We start from the raw sequence: 15900 nt of genomic DNA, 5'->3' as shown, positions 1-15900 counted from the left end.
TTAGAAATGAGGTTATTCGTAATAAGGTAGGAGTAGTGCCAATCGAGAAGAAGATGAGAGAGACTAGACTAAGATGGTTTGATCATATGAGAAGGAGACCAAGAGACGCTCATGTGAGGAGAGTTGATGAAATGGAACAATTAGTTAAAAAAAGAGGTAGAGGCAGACCCAAGAAGACTTTGGGTGAGACATTAAAGTTTAATATGAAGTGTATGAGCTTAAATGAAGATATGATCAAAGACAGAAATATATGAAAATTTAGAATTCGTGTAGCCGACCCCACATAGTGGGATAAAGGCTGGATATGCTGTTGTTGTTGTTAGGATTACACTAATTTTATATGTGCTACATAAACAAGCCTAAAATCAAGCTTATAATGACCTTTAAGTTCAGAACTTATGAAAAGTCTTGTATGAAACTTGTTGAAATCTGATTTGAAGCTTGTTTAAAGCTCATTTAATATAAATGAGTTGAGGTGAGCTTGAGCTCAACAAGTTTGTAAATAAACAAACTCAAGCTCAACTTGAGCCCACTAAAATTCTTAACAAACGAGCTTGAGCTTTTATGGGCGCAGCCTGGCTCAGGTTGTTTGCCGCCCCACTATCTCTATCTGTGGCCATATTGCATTGTGAATCCATCCTCTAAATTGAGAACTTGTTAACTTATTTATGTACATTTATGCACCACTCATCTTATAGAAATTGTTGTTTACTTCAACAAGATGTCTTGGATGCAAATGTTTATCCTTTTCTGGTAGGAGATACCTATTTCCGTCCTTCCCTCTGCTTTGAAACATGGAAAAGTCAAGAAATGATATTTGCTTGCTCACCCAACCACTTCCTAGAGTATGCAGTGTTCTTATTACATAATTGGAGTATTGGCTTTTTTTTTTTTTTTCTTTTTTCTTTTTGCTGAGAGGAACTATTGCTCATTTTAATTAGATTGTTTCCAACCTTTTCCCTCTTAATGTTCCTTGTTTCCTTGTCTCAATAAATGGCCTCTTACATCCTTTTTCAATAGGCAGGCCAACGTATGAATTCCCCCATCCACTGGCACGTGCGCCTCAAGCTGGTTATTGGGTATGTTCTAATCTGAGAATTTGTTCTGCAATTCATTAGCTTGAATAATGGAATTTAGTTTTTATCAACAAACTAATATTTTCTTGTCGGTACAGCTTTCGTATATAGTTGTCGATTTACTTGTATGGTGGGGCATAAGGGGATTTATTAATGACTTCAGAAAAAGAAAGTTGAGGCTTGCTCCTATTGCATACTTCAGTTTGTACCATGGTTCAATTGCTCATTTGCCAACAGCTTACATGTGGAGTCCCCATGTTGTGCCAAAGCCAAGTGGTAAGGATGATATTATTGGTATTGGAATAAAGATTGTATTTGTATTCATTAGCGGAGCTAGACATGTCTATTGCCCATTTCTTCTGTAATACCTGAAAAACATCTTCTGTTCTCATTCAATCATTTTTAACTTCTTTTGTCGTTTTTAGTTGCATAACTATATTTGCTATTAATTAGTAAAAAAGTAACGAAGGACATGCACCCAAGTATCGATAGACATATGGATAAGGAAATTGTTGTTGCCAAAATACAACAATTAGAATTTGTAGAAGTGAGATGCCTGGGGATGCCGATGGTATTGGGATTTGATCAAGGTTCGGTGTATAAGGGGTCTTCCGAAGGGATGCTTCCGAAATGTTCCTTTCGAAGGAGTGCTTCCAAAATGTTCCTTCCGAAGGAGTGCTTCCGAAACGGGTCTTCCGAAGATCACTCCCGATGGCTCGGTAACAAGTGTGGGACTGCTGAATGGATTAGGGCTCTTTTGTTAGGAGTCTTTCGAAGGAATGTTTCTGGAGGAATCGGAGGGTGATACTTCCGAAAGAAAGAGCTAGTCTTCAAAGAGCCTTGTCTCGGCACTGTCTTCCGAAGGGATGGGGCTAATGCTTTTGAAGGGTCTATAAAGGGTAAACAAGGGGTCGAAGGCTCGCGGGATTTTCCTCCCACGAAGGCCCTTTGATGCTTAAGTCAGTAACGGAATGAAAAACAATCTTACGGAAGGAAAAATAGGCTAAGTTTCTGAAGGAAAGTAATAGTGATATACCGATGTCTGGATCCCCTTTTCTGAGGACTGTAGTTGGCTTTTATAGGGCTCGAGCTTCGAGGACACGTGCCATTTCTTCTCTAGTATCCTTCCGAAGCATCCTTCCGAAGTGTCGATTTGTAGATGGTTTTCTTCAAGAGCTCGTAACGGAAACTTCCTTCCGAAGGACGTTTCTGAGTGTTTCCGAAGGGTCCTTTCGAAGCAACTGGTTTACTCTGCTCAATGCTCGGCACAACAGAAATCAACACAGGATGAAATTTTTTGTGAAAAATAAGGATACAGATAAATTAGGTGTATGAGAAAAAGTAATATATTTTTATCAGTAATATTTTTATTTTTGTGAACATAACGACCAGAAGTTCCAAAATGCAGAAGTATCTTTAGTCCCACCAATATTCCATTCAATCTATAATAATAGTAATATGTTATATATTTAAAAAACACCACCATTCCAGCATAATGATACCATTGCATCCATAATAATGATAATGCAAATTAACATTTTAGGAGGCATAACTATTCTTGCTCAAGTCGTAATTAAGCTCAATTTTGTGGTTTTTATTCTTTTCATTCTAAAACTTATTGTGTTTCCCTATTTTACATCAAGTTCAAATGCTTGATTAAAGCCTTGCCTTGTCCTTTGCTGTACTCAACTCATAGACATGATGCCTCACTCATAAACACAAGTGTCCATCATGTCCTAACGTGTCTTGACAACTTAAAACAATAATATAACATTTGCAGCACTATTTATTGTGTCGTACACCTATCCTGTGTACCCGATGCATATCCATACTTAATGCATGTTGATGGAGAGTGTACGTGCTTCTTAGGTGCTACCTTGTACAACTAGAGAGCAAAACACCAACAAAACTTTTTTGCTACATCAAAACTTCTCTCTCAAAAATACAAAGTCCAAAAATTGGTTAACTTATGGAGTTTTATTGCAAGACATAAGTTACATCTCTCTCTCAAAAGTCTTCTGATCAGTCTCAACCTAAATGGTCCACATTAAATGTAGCTGTCTTCTTAGCCTGTGGTCATGCATTATTTTTAACAGATGTGCCTGAAGAAATCCTTTGATGAGTATGCATGACCTCATTTCCAACTAATGTTAGTCCTCGGCGCTTTCTTTTCCTCCTCTAGATTAGGTGGATTTTTCCAAGATTTCAAAGTACCCATGCTGGTTTGACTAAGTATGCGATATAGGATATGCATCTAACACAGTTAATTAAGTATAGACTCAACAAATATGTTATGATAGAAATTCGTTAAATGAAATTATATATGAGACTCTCATTCTATGAACAAAAAGTTATATACTTGTTTATGCACACCATTTCACATTAATTAAACAAAATAAAGGATCCTCATGAGTCATGTCCTGAATATGAGAATTCGATGAATATGAAACTGTCATATAGATGTACCCCGTTGCATGTAACATATGAATTCTACATTTTTGGCTTGTGGTTTTATTTTTGTTTGTTCAGTACATGTACTCATGTTGTTTCTCCTTCATTGGACTGTATAATTAGGGTTTTCATTTTAGGCTTTATGTGGTGTAAATTCTAGAGTCTGTTTGGTGTATAGATGAGATTATAAGCCATAGTACCTAGTCTGTATTTCAGCATTGGGTTTACAGGTTCACATTTACCTGGTCTTACTGTGCCCAAAAGGTGTTAAAGGGGTAAAATATCCATAGTTATAGATACCCTAAGTGAAACCAGTTATTTTTGAGTGAATTCCTTGTGGTTTCCTATTATAAGGGTGCAACTACACATGAATTTTGTTTGTCTAAAACTTTTTCTTTACCTGGCATTTGTTCAATTACATTCTCATTCCTAAGAGCTTGTTATGTAAAAGAAATCTTAGTTCACATTTTGAATATTGTGTCTATTGTTACCTAGAAGGTTTTTTTACTTGATGTTATTTTGGACACAAAATAGAAATATCAACAATCAAATTCAACAACCTTAAAAAGGCTGACTCCACTTGATAAAATGCAGATTGGGGCCCCTTAGTTGATGTTGTTGGTTATTGTTTCCTGAACCTTGGTTCCAAGTATCAACCTCCTGAAGAGTTTGTTCATTGGATTCAGAAAGGTCCTCCGCCTATATATATTGGATTTGGGAGCATGGTATGATTATCTTCTCAAAATTTTGTGGAAATATAGTGCATCATTAAGTATACAATCATTCTTTTGGTTAAATATGTTGTATTATTAGTGTTCTCATTCTTCTTGCTGTAACCAAGTTAAATGGTTGAATTTACCTATTTGTTTACCTTACACAATTAGTTAGTTTCTTCACTATGAAAAATATCTGGGTAACTAGTTGCTGCTTGATCTCCACTTAGATAAAGGAATGAGGAATCAAGATAAAATATCTAGGTAATCAAGGGAAATAAACTTTTGGCAGTGAGAGTACTCTCCCAATCTTCAGTCCCTTAGGGACTGATGGTTTCTGTTTGAAGGATTGGAGTCGGAACTCAACCCTGGCAGCATTTTGAAACCTTCATTAAATAACATTAGTATAATGTGCAGGACAAAAGAAACTGATTAGAATGAAACAATTAAAAACAGAAACCCGGCAAGCAGCAGATCAGATCAATGAGAGTGAGTACGAGCAGCAGATCTGAAAATGTGAAAGGCATGTTTAACACTGCAGCTGATTCAGTGCTTCGCTGACCACCGGAAGAAAGCACCATACCAGTCTGTTACACATTGAAACAGCCACTGGCAGAGTCGGTCATTGATGTGAGCTCGGGAGCACTTTAACAATTCCCCAAAACAGAATAAGAGTGGTTTACAAATCCACATTAAATCCTTCCTCCCATTATGATCCCTACAATCCAGGCTTTGATACTGTTTGTTAGGATTGGATCACACACATTGGACACAGAAAATTTAACATGGTTACCTACATCCACCATACCACAATAATAGGAAAAATCCAATCAATCAATGATGGCACAGCTTCTGCATGGAGAAAACTGTAAATCCTCCTAATTCTTACAGTTCAAAGTAACTAGTCACTCACACTTAGATGACTTTGGTTATCAAGTCGTGTCACTTTCTCTCTATTTCTCTAACTCCACTTGAGGGAGGCTTGTTTATAGGCAACTACCGAAATGGAATTGCGTCTCCTATCTCTATCCCTATTCAAAATAGGATTCTTGAGAGACTTATACTCTATAGAATTGGGCTTACCATATGTGCTTACTCCTTCCTCTACCTGGTTATCTAACCTTATGTGCACTGAAATCTCAACGCCACCCTCCCCCCCCCCCAAAAAAAAAAAAATAATAATAATAAATAAATAAATAAAGAATGTTACAGAACAACAACAATGAATACAAGAGTTGCTACTCGTAGTTCTGCAAATAGCATGTACTTTATGTTTAAATTCGAGGCTATGCTCAGAAAATGTGGTTCAATAATGGCAACGGCAACAACATATTCCCAGTAGGTGGGAGAGTTGTTCAACAATGATGGTGATCCTTCAAATGATAGTTATTAGTTCATAGAGTTAATGAAGTGTAACTGATCGCAAAGCATATGGCTTGTACTTGAACTATAACTGCTGAATCTAATTTCATCCTACTGTTTGTTAAATTGGCATCATTATGTGACTTAATACTAGGATGTTTTCTATGGCAGTGCAGCTTTGTCTTCTGAATAGTATCTTGCCTGCTGAATTTTTTGTTTACTTTTTGTTTAATGTCATCGCTATTTATGTTTTGCTTAATAGAATTTTCAAGTGACTAAAATTCAATATGATATTAATTTCTTGTCAAGCCTCTTGAAGATCCCAAAAGAACGACGGATATTATTTTAGAGGCATTGAAGAATACAGGACAAAGGGGAATAATTGACCGTGGTTGGGGAGACCTTGGTGCATGTGAGTGTCTTACTCTTTATTGTTGTTTGTTGTTTCTCTTCTTGCTCTTGTTCTTCTTCTTCAATTCATGAGTATTTTGTATCACTTACTGTGCTTTATATGAATTCTTTCTTTTATAAAATAGTTAGTAACTGCATTACCCAGCTGAACTGAATTTTTCCTATTATGGTGTACTAGCAAATATATTCTTTAGACCTTAGCACTTCTGCAAACATTTCTTGTACTTTACACTTACTAAACACAGTAAGAAAATGCAATGTTGATCAAATGGAGTTTTTACTTGAATTAAATTAAATCCTAGGAGAGTATCTTTTTCACTATTTTTATTCTATAAAGCCATTTCTGTCCTCTCTTTGATTTGATCCCTGGAATTTGAACTCTAAAGGTTGATTCCTTAAACGATGACTAGAACTTAATTTCACCTGGTAGAGAGACCCAATCTTACGTTATATACATACTATTTGCTTTAATTTTTTTTGTTCATTTTATTTTTTAATATACCATCATGGAGTAAATCAGCAAAGTCCAAAGTGTTGTCTCTTTCTCCTTCAAGTTTACCTAATGCAGTACTGGAATTAATGATCACGAGGCATAAGTAATTCTTTAGCTAGTAAATGGTACTAGGATTCTTCTGTCAATCAATAATTTTATTCATTGCATGAGGGATATGAAGTAGGCCATTATCTTGGTAATAATGAACCAAGCTTGTATACAATGAATCTTCCTGGTGAATAGTAATATCTTATAATAGGAACTTTTAGTCCTCTAGAAAATACATCCTTTTTATCACTTCTTCACATTTTCTTGCAGTAACATTCAAGTAATACGCTATGATTTGACCTCTTACAATCTGTGCTTTATAAATTGCTTCAACACAATTTTTTGGTGCCCATCAAATGACCACAAGATGTTAATCCACTCAAATTTATATGAGAAATTCTAAAGAACTCGTGTATGGAACAAGGTCGATCCATGAATATCAGTTTCTTGTGAGGAGCTATCAAAAAAAAAAAGAGAGAAAAGAATAAGCCATTACATAATTGGCAACACAACTTATGATGATGTTTGTCCAACATATCATTATGACAATAATCAAATACATCACATCTTGACACAGCATGTGGAGTGTCTGATACATATGTCGTGTTTTTATTCAACAAGTATGTGTGTTAGAGTACAGATTCTGCCATCCATTTTGGAGTGCCCATAATTGGCAGGTTAATCATATCACTATGACAATAATCTACCTCAGCCTATCCTCTCAGGTCTTTGTTTTCCATCAGATTAGGGATGAGATAAGGTAGATCTCAGCATTTGTACAGTTGAATCAAGTACTTTACCCCTGCTTTCCTTTTCCTGGCAAACCCTCCCAGTACAGTTTACATACACAGAATATATTGTTCTATCTTGATAAATAGTCCTGACATCCTTTGGTAAACAATGTTGGATATATGTGGCCTGGGGATAACTATCCTAGCCTCACTCTGGTGTGAGACAAAAGATGCCATATTGTTTTGTTGTTAGTGATTTTCTAGGGAAAAAAAATTGGTTGAGATACTACTAGTTCTATTTCATTTCAAATATTCCTGCTTGATTTTATTCATTCAGTGCATTGTGTTCATCAACCAAACCTCTTGACAACTGATCAGTCACACTTTCTTCATCAAACACACCTCTGATAACCAGCCTACCACACCCTCTTCATCCATTGAAAATACAAAGCAAAAATTTTTATCAAACATTTTTAATCATCATATATTTAATCATATAAAAAATGTACAACATTTTTATCAAACATCATTTTCAGATTTTATTTTCAATATTTTGAAAAACAACAACATTATCAAACACTGTTTATTTTCTGTTATTTAATAGAAAAGAAAAACAAATGCAAAATAAAAAAAAATGAACGCATAGAAACTAAAGAAAAATCAAACATGCCCTAGTACACCTATCCTTTTGCATGTTCTGTGCTCATTTTATTTGATTTTGGAACTTCATGATTTGTCACTTTGGAATTCCTGAAAAATGTTTACTTCTGCTGTCTTTCATGCATTGCCATTTTTATCATCTCCATGAACATTTATATGCCAGCTAACATTATAAAATATATATATATATAAATATACATATGTTGAAAGGAGCATTTATTACTTTCTGAATCTTTCTTTATAATGCGGGGATGCTTCTCCTTCAGTAGATTGATTTACTTTTCAACTCAAATTTATCTTGCAGTTCCAGAAATCCCAGAGACAGTTTTCTGTCTTGCTGATTGCCCTCATGATTGGCTTTTCCCTCAATGTTTGGCTGTGGTCAGTACTTGTGCAAGGCACCTCTATTATATTAGCAAACTTCTAATATTTATTTTTAGTTGTTGAGGGATGGTTGGTTTTAAGGCTAATGTTGAAATATTCATTACCAGTCAATGGAATACTGATTTGTTATGCGTGTCAGGAATTGCTATATTGACACTCTTATCTATTTAGCGTTAGAATTATGGATATGTTTGATATACCACTAAATGGAAACCGTATTGTCATAAATATGCAGGTACATCACGGTGGTGCTGGAACCACAGCTACAGGACTACGAGCCGGGGTAATATTCTTGTTCTTAAGCTATCATTTGGGTGCTCTTAATTGATCATTTTAATATTCTTGGTCGTGTGTGAGTCAGTATGATTTTGTAACTGCTGGAAATGTGTTTTTAAGTTGTGGAAAACTAATTCTTTCAAAGATTAGTTCGGACCTAAAGATGTCTAAGTTTAATGTTTTTTTCTGTAACCAGTAATGGATATATCCATTTCTGCATGCTAGACCTAAAAACATAGTTGATTGACCTAATGAGCACATACATGGTGTAATGCAGTGTCCGACCACTGTAGTCCCATTCTTCGGAGATCAGTTCTTTTGGGGTGATCGAATTTATCAAGGAGGATTGGGACCGGCTCCAATCCCCATATCTCAGCTCACTGTTGAAGCCTTGTCGGATGCTATCACATTCATGCTTCAGCCAGAGGTAATTTTTGCTTGAGTTATGTCACCTATCCCTATCCTGAAAAAGTTTGCTTAATTAGCAGAAACAAACAATTATCATGATTTGGCACGTACCCTTTTTCCAAATTGGTATTTCTAGATGAGGTTTTGCATTTCCCAGGTAAAATCTAAAGCAATGGAAATCGGGAAACTGATAGAGAATGAAGACGGCGTTGCAGCTGCAGTCGATGCGTTTCACCGGCATTTGCCTCCAGAGATGCCCCTGCCAAGGTCACTGTCCCAGGAAGATGACCAGCCAGACTTTCTCCAATGGTTCTTCCTTCAAATTGGGAGGATATGTTGTCTTCCTTGTGGTTCATAGACTCTTTGCAGTAACCTTTAGTGACTGTATAGATTATGCATCCCAGTAGGTGGTTTTATTTTTTTTTTGTCAGTGTTTGCATTTCATTCATTTAATTCATAGCTTCACTGTCTATGGTTGAAAATCATTTGACTTAATAAGTATAGGTTTATCTTCCCATCATGAAGGTCGAGCTTAGGGTTCTTTTGTAAAGTTTGAAGGTATAGAACTTGTGTTTAGGATTGGTGGTTGATTGAATTCATGAGTTATATACCAGATAATTTTGTATAATTATGGGTCTTTGCATATTATATGTTTTTTTTTTTTTTAGTAACTTGAGAAACTTAAAGAATTCTTGATCATAGATAATCTTTGGTTCATACTGTTTTATTCTCTCTAAAACTTATGGTCTGTCTTGATGTGCATACATGTTTCATCAGGCTTCAGGTAGGATAGGCATAGGCAATTGCATAGTTCCGCACGAAAGCAGAATCAAACCTATGATGTTACGATATCCTAAGTTCTCGAATATATACACAGACAATTTATGTTACTTTTAAAGGTTAATATGTATGGAATATGTACATATTAATTACATGTATAAACGAATGCTTAATTTTGTTATGCTTTTAAAAAAGATTGAAGAAGTTATTATTTCGTTATAAATATAAAATTATAAATTTAAATATTCACATTTCTTAATATAATTATTTATAATTACATTATATGTACACACAAAAATTAATATTTTTCAATATTTAACTTTGAAGAAGTGCGACCTTTAGGCATTTTTGTTCTCTTTCAGATAAAACATAAGAAAATATTATTAAAAGATCAATCTTGCAACATTTTCTTATACAAAAGTTGGACAAAATATGTCTATTTTCTTTTTTTAACTATCTTAAAGTATATTTATTTTATATTTTATTTAATATTATTTCTATATTATAATTAAAAGTCATTATTATGGGTTGCTTTTGCACACTCACCGACCTTATTTTAGGTTATTGAGTTAGGTTAATTTGATTTTTTTTGGAATTTAAATTTGAATTCATTATGATTAATGTTAAAATTTAAAATTAATCTAATCCCAAATTAAAACTTAATCAACCAAACGGAATCAAATTTTGGTTTAATGAGGTTGAAATTTTAATTTAAAAATTTATGAAATCATATTGAAATTTTATAATTCGTGACACTAAAATAAAGGGTCTCATTGATATTTAGAGAATTCCATGACTGGTTAGTCAGGACAAAATAAAAATTGATAAGTGATTAATAAAGTAAAAAGAAAAAATCTATCATTTATCAAGTCTCTCGTTATAAAATTCTGTCCGTCCGATGCGAGGACCAACGTCAATGATCCTCCAGCTCTGGCCCACGCCAAATCACACGAAATATCTACCAAATCCATTTTCTTCGCTACCCACTGTTCGTTTCTCATCGATTCCAATACTACAGGAACCGCATTCTCCTCTCTCTCTCTCTCTCTCTTCCTCTGTAAGAGAATTTCAATGGCGATTTCTATATCGGCGGCCACAATTAGGCCGTTGAACTCGGACCACTCGGCCCGTTCATCTTCGTCGTCGTCGTCTTCTTCGAAGCTCTCTTTCTCGTCTTCGCTGCAATTCCCTCGGCGCATCCGAATCGGAATCCAAGGGTTTTCGCCTCGATCACGACGTCGGATTCTTCCTCGGGTACTAATTACCGATTTTCTTGCACCAATCTTATGTCCTGTGTGATTCTTTTTTCTCTTGAATTTTCTCTGGTTTGGAGTTTGTCCTAATTGGTGTACTTCTTGGACCTGGTGATTTTCGGATTGAGCTACGGGTAAGCGGATAAGCTTTGGATCTGCTTCGAATGATTGAGAATTTTAGCGGTTAATTAATCTTCAGGACGTGTTTTACATCAGCTTGTAATAAGGCTTGCAACGTTCAGTTTGTTTGCAAATTTTGGATGTGTTTGTTTGACTAGCTAGTGTAGTCGCTTAGATTTTAGGGTTTGGGGTGGTGTTGGTAGGTTAAGGTTTGGGGAGATTGGTTTCAGAGGTTGACTTAGGTAGGGAGAGAGGAATGTTTGGTTTCATGAAACACCAAAAAGGAGAGGGACAATTGTATACCCCACAACATGCTCACAAATGTTTTTGACTTTGTTGGATCACGTCTGGGATTGTTCAAACTCAACATAGATGATAAATTGATATTTGGAATTTGTAGGGTGGCAAGTTCTGCAGGTCATTTTTGTTCGTCTGTTTGTTTTTGGCACAATTTCTTGTGCTGGAACTCTGTAGAAGATTTGTAAACTTAGAATGTTAACTATTGAACTGATTAAGAATGCACCTTGGATGAGTTTTCTTATAGTATGAGCTATCGCTTATGAGTGGTGCTATATTCATATTGGATACCATGTTGAATGACACTCCCTTGATACTGCAAAACATTTGTTGTACTCTCATCCAATTATGCCCTGTCATTTCTTTTTAATTTGTTTAGTACTTGAGTTGAAACTGTTTAATCACATGGAGGACACGCTCATGTCCACTGCCGGGGTCATCTACCCATCAATTGGCTGTGCTACCTATCACTTATTAATCTTTGTCTTCTAGACTTCTTAATTTTAAGACTTCCAATCCAAAACATCTTTGTTTATAAATAGAACCACGTAAAGTAGATGTTCAAATTTCTTTTCAATAACCTATAATGTGGGAAATGATCTTAACACTATGTTTGATATAATTGAATGTGTTTATAATTTAAAATGAAGAAATTTTTAATGTTGTATGTATGCATATGAATACATAATTACTTGCTGTGATGTCTGAACATTTTGTTTCTTCAACTTGTTCTGAAAATTGCCCTGCTTGCAAGTCCATGCCATATCATATCCCATGTCTCTGTATGCCGATACTTGACATGTCATGTAGAACTGTCACTTGTATGGACTCTATTTTTTTGAGAAAGTAAAATGACAATGATGTATTTTCAGGTGGTTAACACCGACATGAATTCCATGGTTCGTGGTGAAATCATTGTGTTCCATATATACTGAAATATTTGTGGTTGCATGTACATTTCTCAGTTCTTTATTTTTGTGAAGTACTTTGTGATATAGGTAGTTTGTATTTCCCTTGGAATTTTTTATGGAAGTTGAAAGCTCCTTCTAGGGTTGTCCTTTTTTTCCCCCCTAATTTCAACTCTTTTATTTGGCAACATTCTTACAGCCGATAATTTGAGGAAGAGGGCCCTTTTTGTAACTAGTTGGTGTTGCCTCCATTAAGATGGGTGGGGAATCAGTTGATCATTTAGTTCCTCATTATCTTCCACCTCATGATACTTTGAGTCCCTAACACCCCCCCACCCCCCCCCCCCCCCCCCCCCCAAAAAAAAAAAAAAAAAAAAAAAGAACACCTTTTTTTTTTTTTTCTTATTTTGGGTGTCAATTGGGTGTGCAGGCTTTGGTGTTGGATGTTGTATTTTCTTGGGTCAGGCTTGTTCTAGTAAATATGAGGGATTTTTGGATTTCTGTTTCACTTTGTATTAGTTGAAATATTTGGAGGGAGAGAAATAGAGGAACTTTTGAAAGTTCTCCTACTCAAGGGAAGCATTCTCATTTCCTTCTATTTTTGGGTTGGGGGGATTCCTTATTTTAAATATTTCATAAAGTTTTTTGAATGATTGTATAGTGTAAATAGTTTCTTTTGTGTATCCTATTGAGTCTGTTCTTTTATATACGCCATTTCCTTTGAAAATAAAAAAAAAAGTTTTGTCCCTTGCCTCTCGTTGTTAGTGTCATAGACAACTCTATTAAGGTAAATGGCTGTGGTTCCTCTGCTGCAATAATTGCAAGAACTAGGTAGCAAGAATGTGTATCTTTTGCTATTTGAGGGGAACCCTTTTTTATCTTAATACGTAAAAATTGCCTGTGGAAACTAAACTAACCATTCTCTTCAATGTCTTTGTCCTGGGTTTGAATATCACCTCGCTTAGCATAAACTTCCTGAATCCTGATCATCTTCTTTCATAGAGCTACGATAAATTGTTGGTTACTTTTGGATCTATTTCAAGGCTGATTCGATGAATGTGGTTTTCGATGGTTCAATTGCTATGGGATTTGTCTGATTTTATGCACTTTTACAACTGGGAGCACTTCTAAGTTTTCCTCTCTCCTCCTTCAAGATCTTAACGTTATCTACAGACAATGAAGTGTCAGTCTTTTATGTAGCCCTGTATAAATTCTCTCTAATACCTTGTCATTGAAATTGAGAGGAAGGGAAGGTAGAAAAACTGAAAATCAAGAGGAAGGGAAGTGAAGGAGGGTTGTTAAAGTAAAGTAGGAAAGAAGCTACCAGGTTTTCTCTTGGGTAATGGTTGAGAAGGAAAGGTCCTAAATGTACCTTTCCACTAAAATAAATGTTGTTATAAGGGGCAAAAATGGTACAGAAAAAGATATATCCATCTCTCTTTTGCTCACTTTAGGTGGGAAGAAAATGCCGAGCAGTTTGGAGAGTTCCCTATTTTTTTTTAATTTATTTTTTACTTTTAAATTATGCCTATTGCATATAGTGGTACTGCTTGAATTCAAATTTGTACTTTTCATTACTAATTGCTTCTTGCGTATCAAATATAATGTCAAGTGGTAACTATTAGTGTTGGTTTATTTCAGATTCATGAACATTTAAGGCATCACTTACTTCTTCGTCTACATCAGATTAAGTTTCCTATGAATATTTCTCATATTTGCCACTGAAACCATTTTAAATGCGATTGGAGTAGTTATTAAATTCAACTAAAGCAGAAAAATTGAAAGCGGCTTTTCTCTGACTTTGTATTCATTAATTACCAGTTTCAAAATTCTCATAAAACATTGATTAATTTATAATTTTTTGGTCAATTAGGTTGAAGCCAAGAAGCAGACTTTTTCTTCTTTTGATGATTTGCTGTCGAATTCCGACAAACCTGTATTGGTTGATTTCTATGCAACTTGGTGAGTTGTTTTTTACCTTGTCCTGTTGTCTATAATATAAATGACCAATTTTCCTTAACTTGATGACTGGTGAGAGAACAAAACATGTTGTCTGACTATACTGGATGATGTTTTAGTTGGTAATTACATTCATAATCACTTCACTGGTGTAGTGTGCATGGTATTGTCCTTTGGAAAAATGTTCAAAATCAATGCTTGCTTTTGCAAGAAAGCTCTAGTTCTGGAAGAATATAATTTGTCAGTTCTGTTATGCTACTGAAGGAGATCTTAGATGAGGAATTTGTTAAGAACCCCTGACTTGTAGCCATTATGATAGCAATGTGAAATTAAAGAAACCAACTTAGAGCTCTTGTTGCAGGTGTGGTCCTTGTCAATTCATGGCTCCTATACTGAACGAAGTTAGCGCCTCAATGAAAGATAAGATCCAGGTGGTCAAAATTGATACGGAGAAATACCCAAGTATTGCTGACAAGTATAAAATAGAGGCTTTGCCTACTTTCATCATATTTAAGGATGGCAAACCCTATGATCGCTTCGTAAGTGGAAGTCATATTTCTTTTGATTAATAGATCATACTCTTTCCAGATGATTGCATGTTTCTCTTTAGTTATGAAGATGAATTGCTATGGCCCTACCTTTGACGAATCTCTATTCATAATGCTCACTTGATTTTTACCCATCAATTAAGATGCACTCCATTAATACTTGGTACAGCCACAGAGGCTGGTTGCTACAGGGAGTGATTTCATTAATGTGCACAATTCTTGACAATTCTTTTCAGCATCCTAGAATGCGTGCTCAAGTAGTATTTGTTGTTTTCTAGAATTGCACTTCCTTTGTGATGTTTCTGTTTAATAACTTCCAGGAGGGAGCTTTGACTGCAAACCAGCTCATTGAACGTATTGAGTCTACATTAAAAGTGAAGCAGTAGTTCTTTCTGGTACGGCTTCTGCCATTTTCCAGCATTCTTGCATGATCTATTCGAAATGCAACATGCTCTTGGGAAACAAATGTTCAACCCTTACCTCTATTCTTTTCTCGTCTCAGGTTCGAATGGGAAATCATGTCCTGATCTAGCAAATTCAACTGGAATGCCTACCCGCTGGCTGAGGAATGAGCATGATTTTTCGCTCTTCTCCCCTCCCTCGCAAAATATTCGGTGTTCGTTGTTCCTTCGAAATGCCATAGTAGTTGTTCATGTTGTGACAGCTATGTAGATCAAGTCAATCAATTCGGACAGCAGATTGGTTTCACCGTTTGTTTGCATAGCCATCGAGTAGGCCATTAGAAAGTTACTGAAAACATGTGATTTTATCTTTAATTTTGTTCTGAGGTAAGCTGTATGTTTCTGGGTAGTTGAGGATCCTCAACAATTATGTTCCAAATACATTTTGCCTATATCGACAACAAATACATTTGCCTATATCGACACGGTCATGCCCCGCATAAACCACAACCACAACGACCTTAAAAACATTACGTAGATTTGATTCAACTTCTGGTTTTGTGTTTACTTCTTAGATCTGGTTTTTATTTTGTTGGGTTGAGGCTTTGTTTTTTCATTTTC

The 15900-nt window shown here is 35.5% G+C and overlaps 2 protein-coding genes across 6 annotated transcripts in view; both read left to right on the top strand.

Moving 5' to 3' along the window:
* Window positions 1-9665, top strand: part of LOC127807529 (sterol 3-beta-glucosyltransferase UGT80B1) — a 36812-nt gene extending 27147 nt beyond the window's left edge. For 4 of the 5 annotated variants that reach the window (XM_052345447.1, XM_052345444.1, XM_052345446.1 and 1 more), the window contains 8 exons: window positions 1021-1079; window positions 1175-1352; window positions 4122-4252; window positions 5912-6014; window positions 8250-8326; window positions 8565-8612; window positions 8883-9032; window positions 9171-9665. In XM_052345447.1, the coding sequence (XP_052201407.1) occupies window positions 1021-1079; window positions 1175-1352; window positions 4122-4252; window positions 5912-6014; window positions 8250-8326; window positions 8565-8612; window positions 8883-9032; window positions 9171-9371 (947 nt within the window). In that variant the 3' untranslated portion in view covers window positions 9372-9665. The remainder of the gene's footprint in view (window positions 1-1020; window positions 1080-1174; window positions 1353-4121; window positions 4253-5911; window positions 6015-8249; window positions 8327-8564; window positions 8613-8882; window positions 9033-9170) is intronic. The other variant, XM_052345448.1, reaches the window with a different exon arrangement.
* A 1108-nt stretch (window positions 9666-10773) lies between these two features.
* On the top strand, window positions 10774-15756 carry LOC127808937 (thioredoxin Y1, chloroplastic-like). The gene is made up of 5 exons (XM_052347675.1): window positions 10774-11047; window positions 14245-14333; window positions 14692-14869; window positions 15199-15273; window positions 15381-15756. The coding sequence occupies exons 1-4, from the start codon at window positions 10865-10867 to the stop codon at window positions 15262-15264; spliced, it is 516 nt and encodes a 171-aa protein (XP_052203635.1). The 5' UTR covers window positions 10774-10864; the 3' UTR covers window positions 15265-15273; window positions 15381-15756.
* Window positions 15757-15900: the final 144 nt, after the last annotated feature.

The sequence above is a fragment of the Diospyros lotus genome, chromosome 8, assembly GCF_014633365.1.
Source record: "Diospyros lotus cultivar Yz01 chromosome 8, ASM1463336v1, whole genome shotgun sequence".
NCBI lineage: Eukaryota > Viridiplantae > Streptophyta > Magnoliopsida > Ericales > Ebenaceae > Diospyros > Diospyros lotus.
This window is presented reverse-complemented; position numbering and strand designations above follow the sequence as displayed.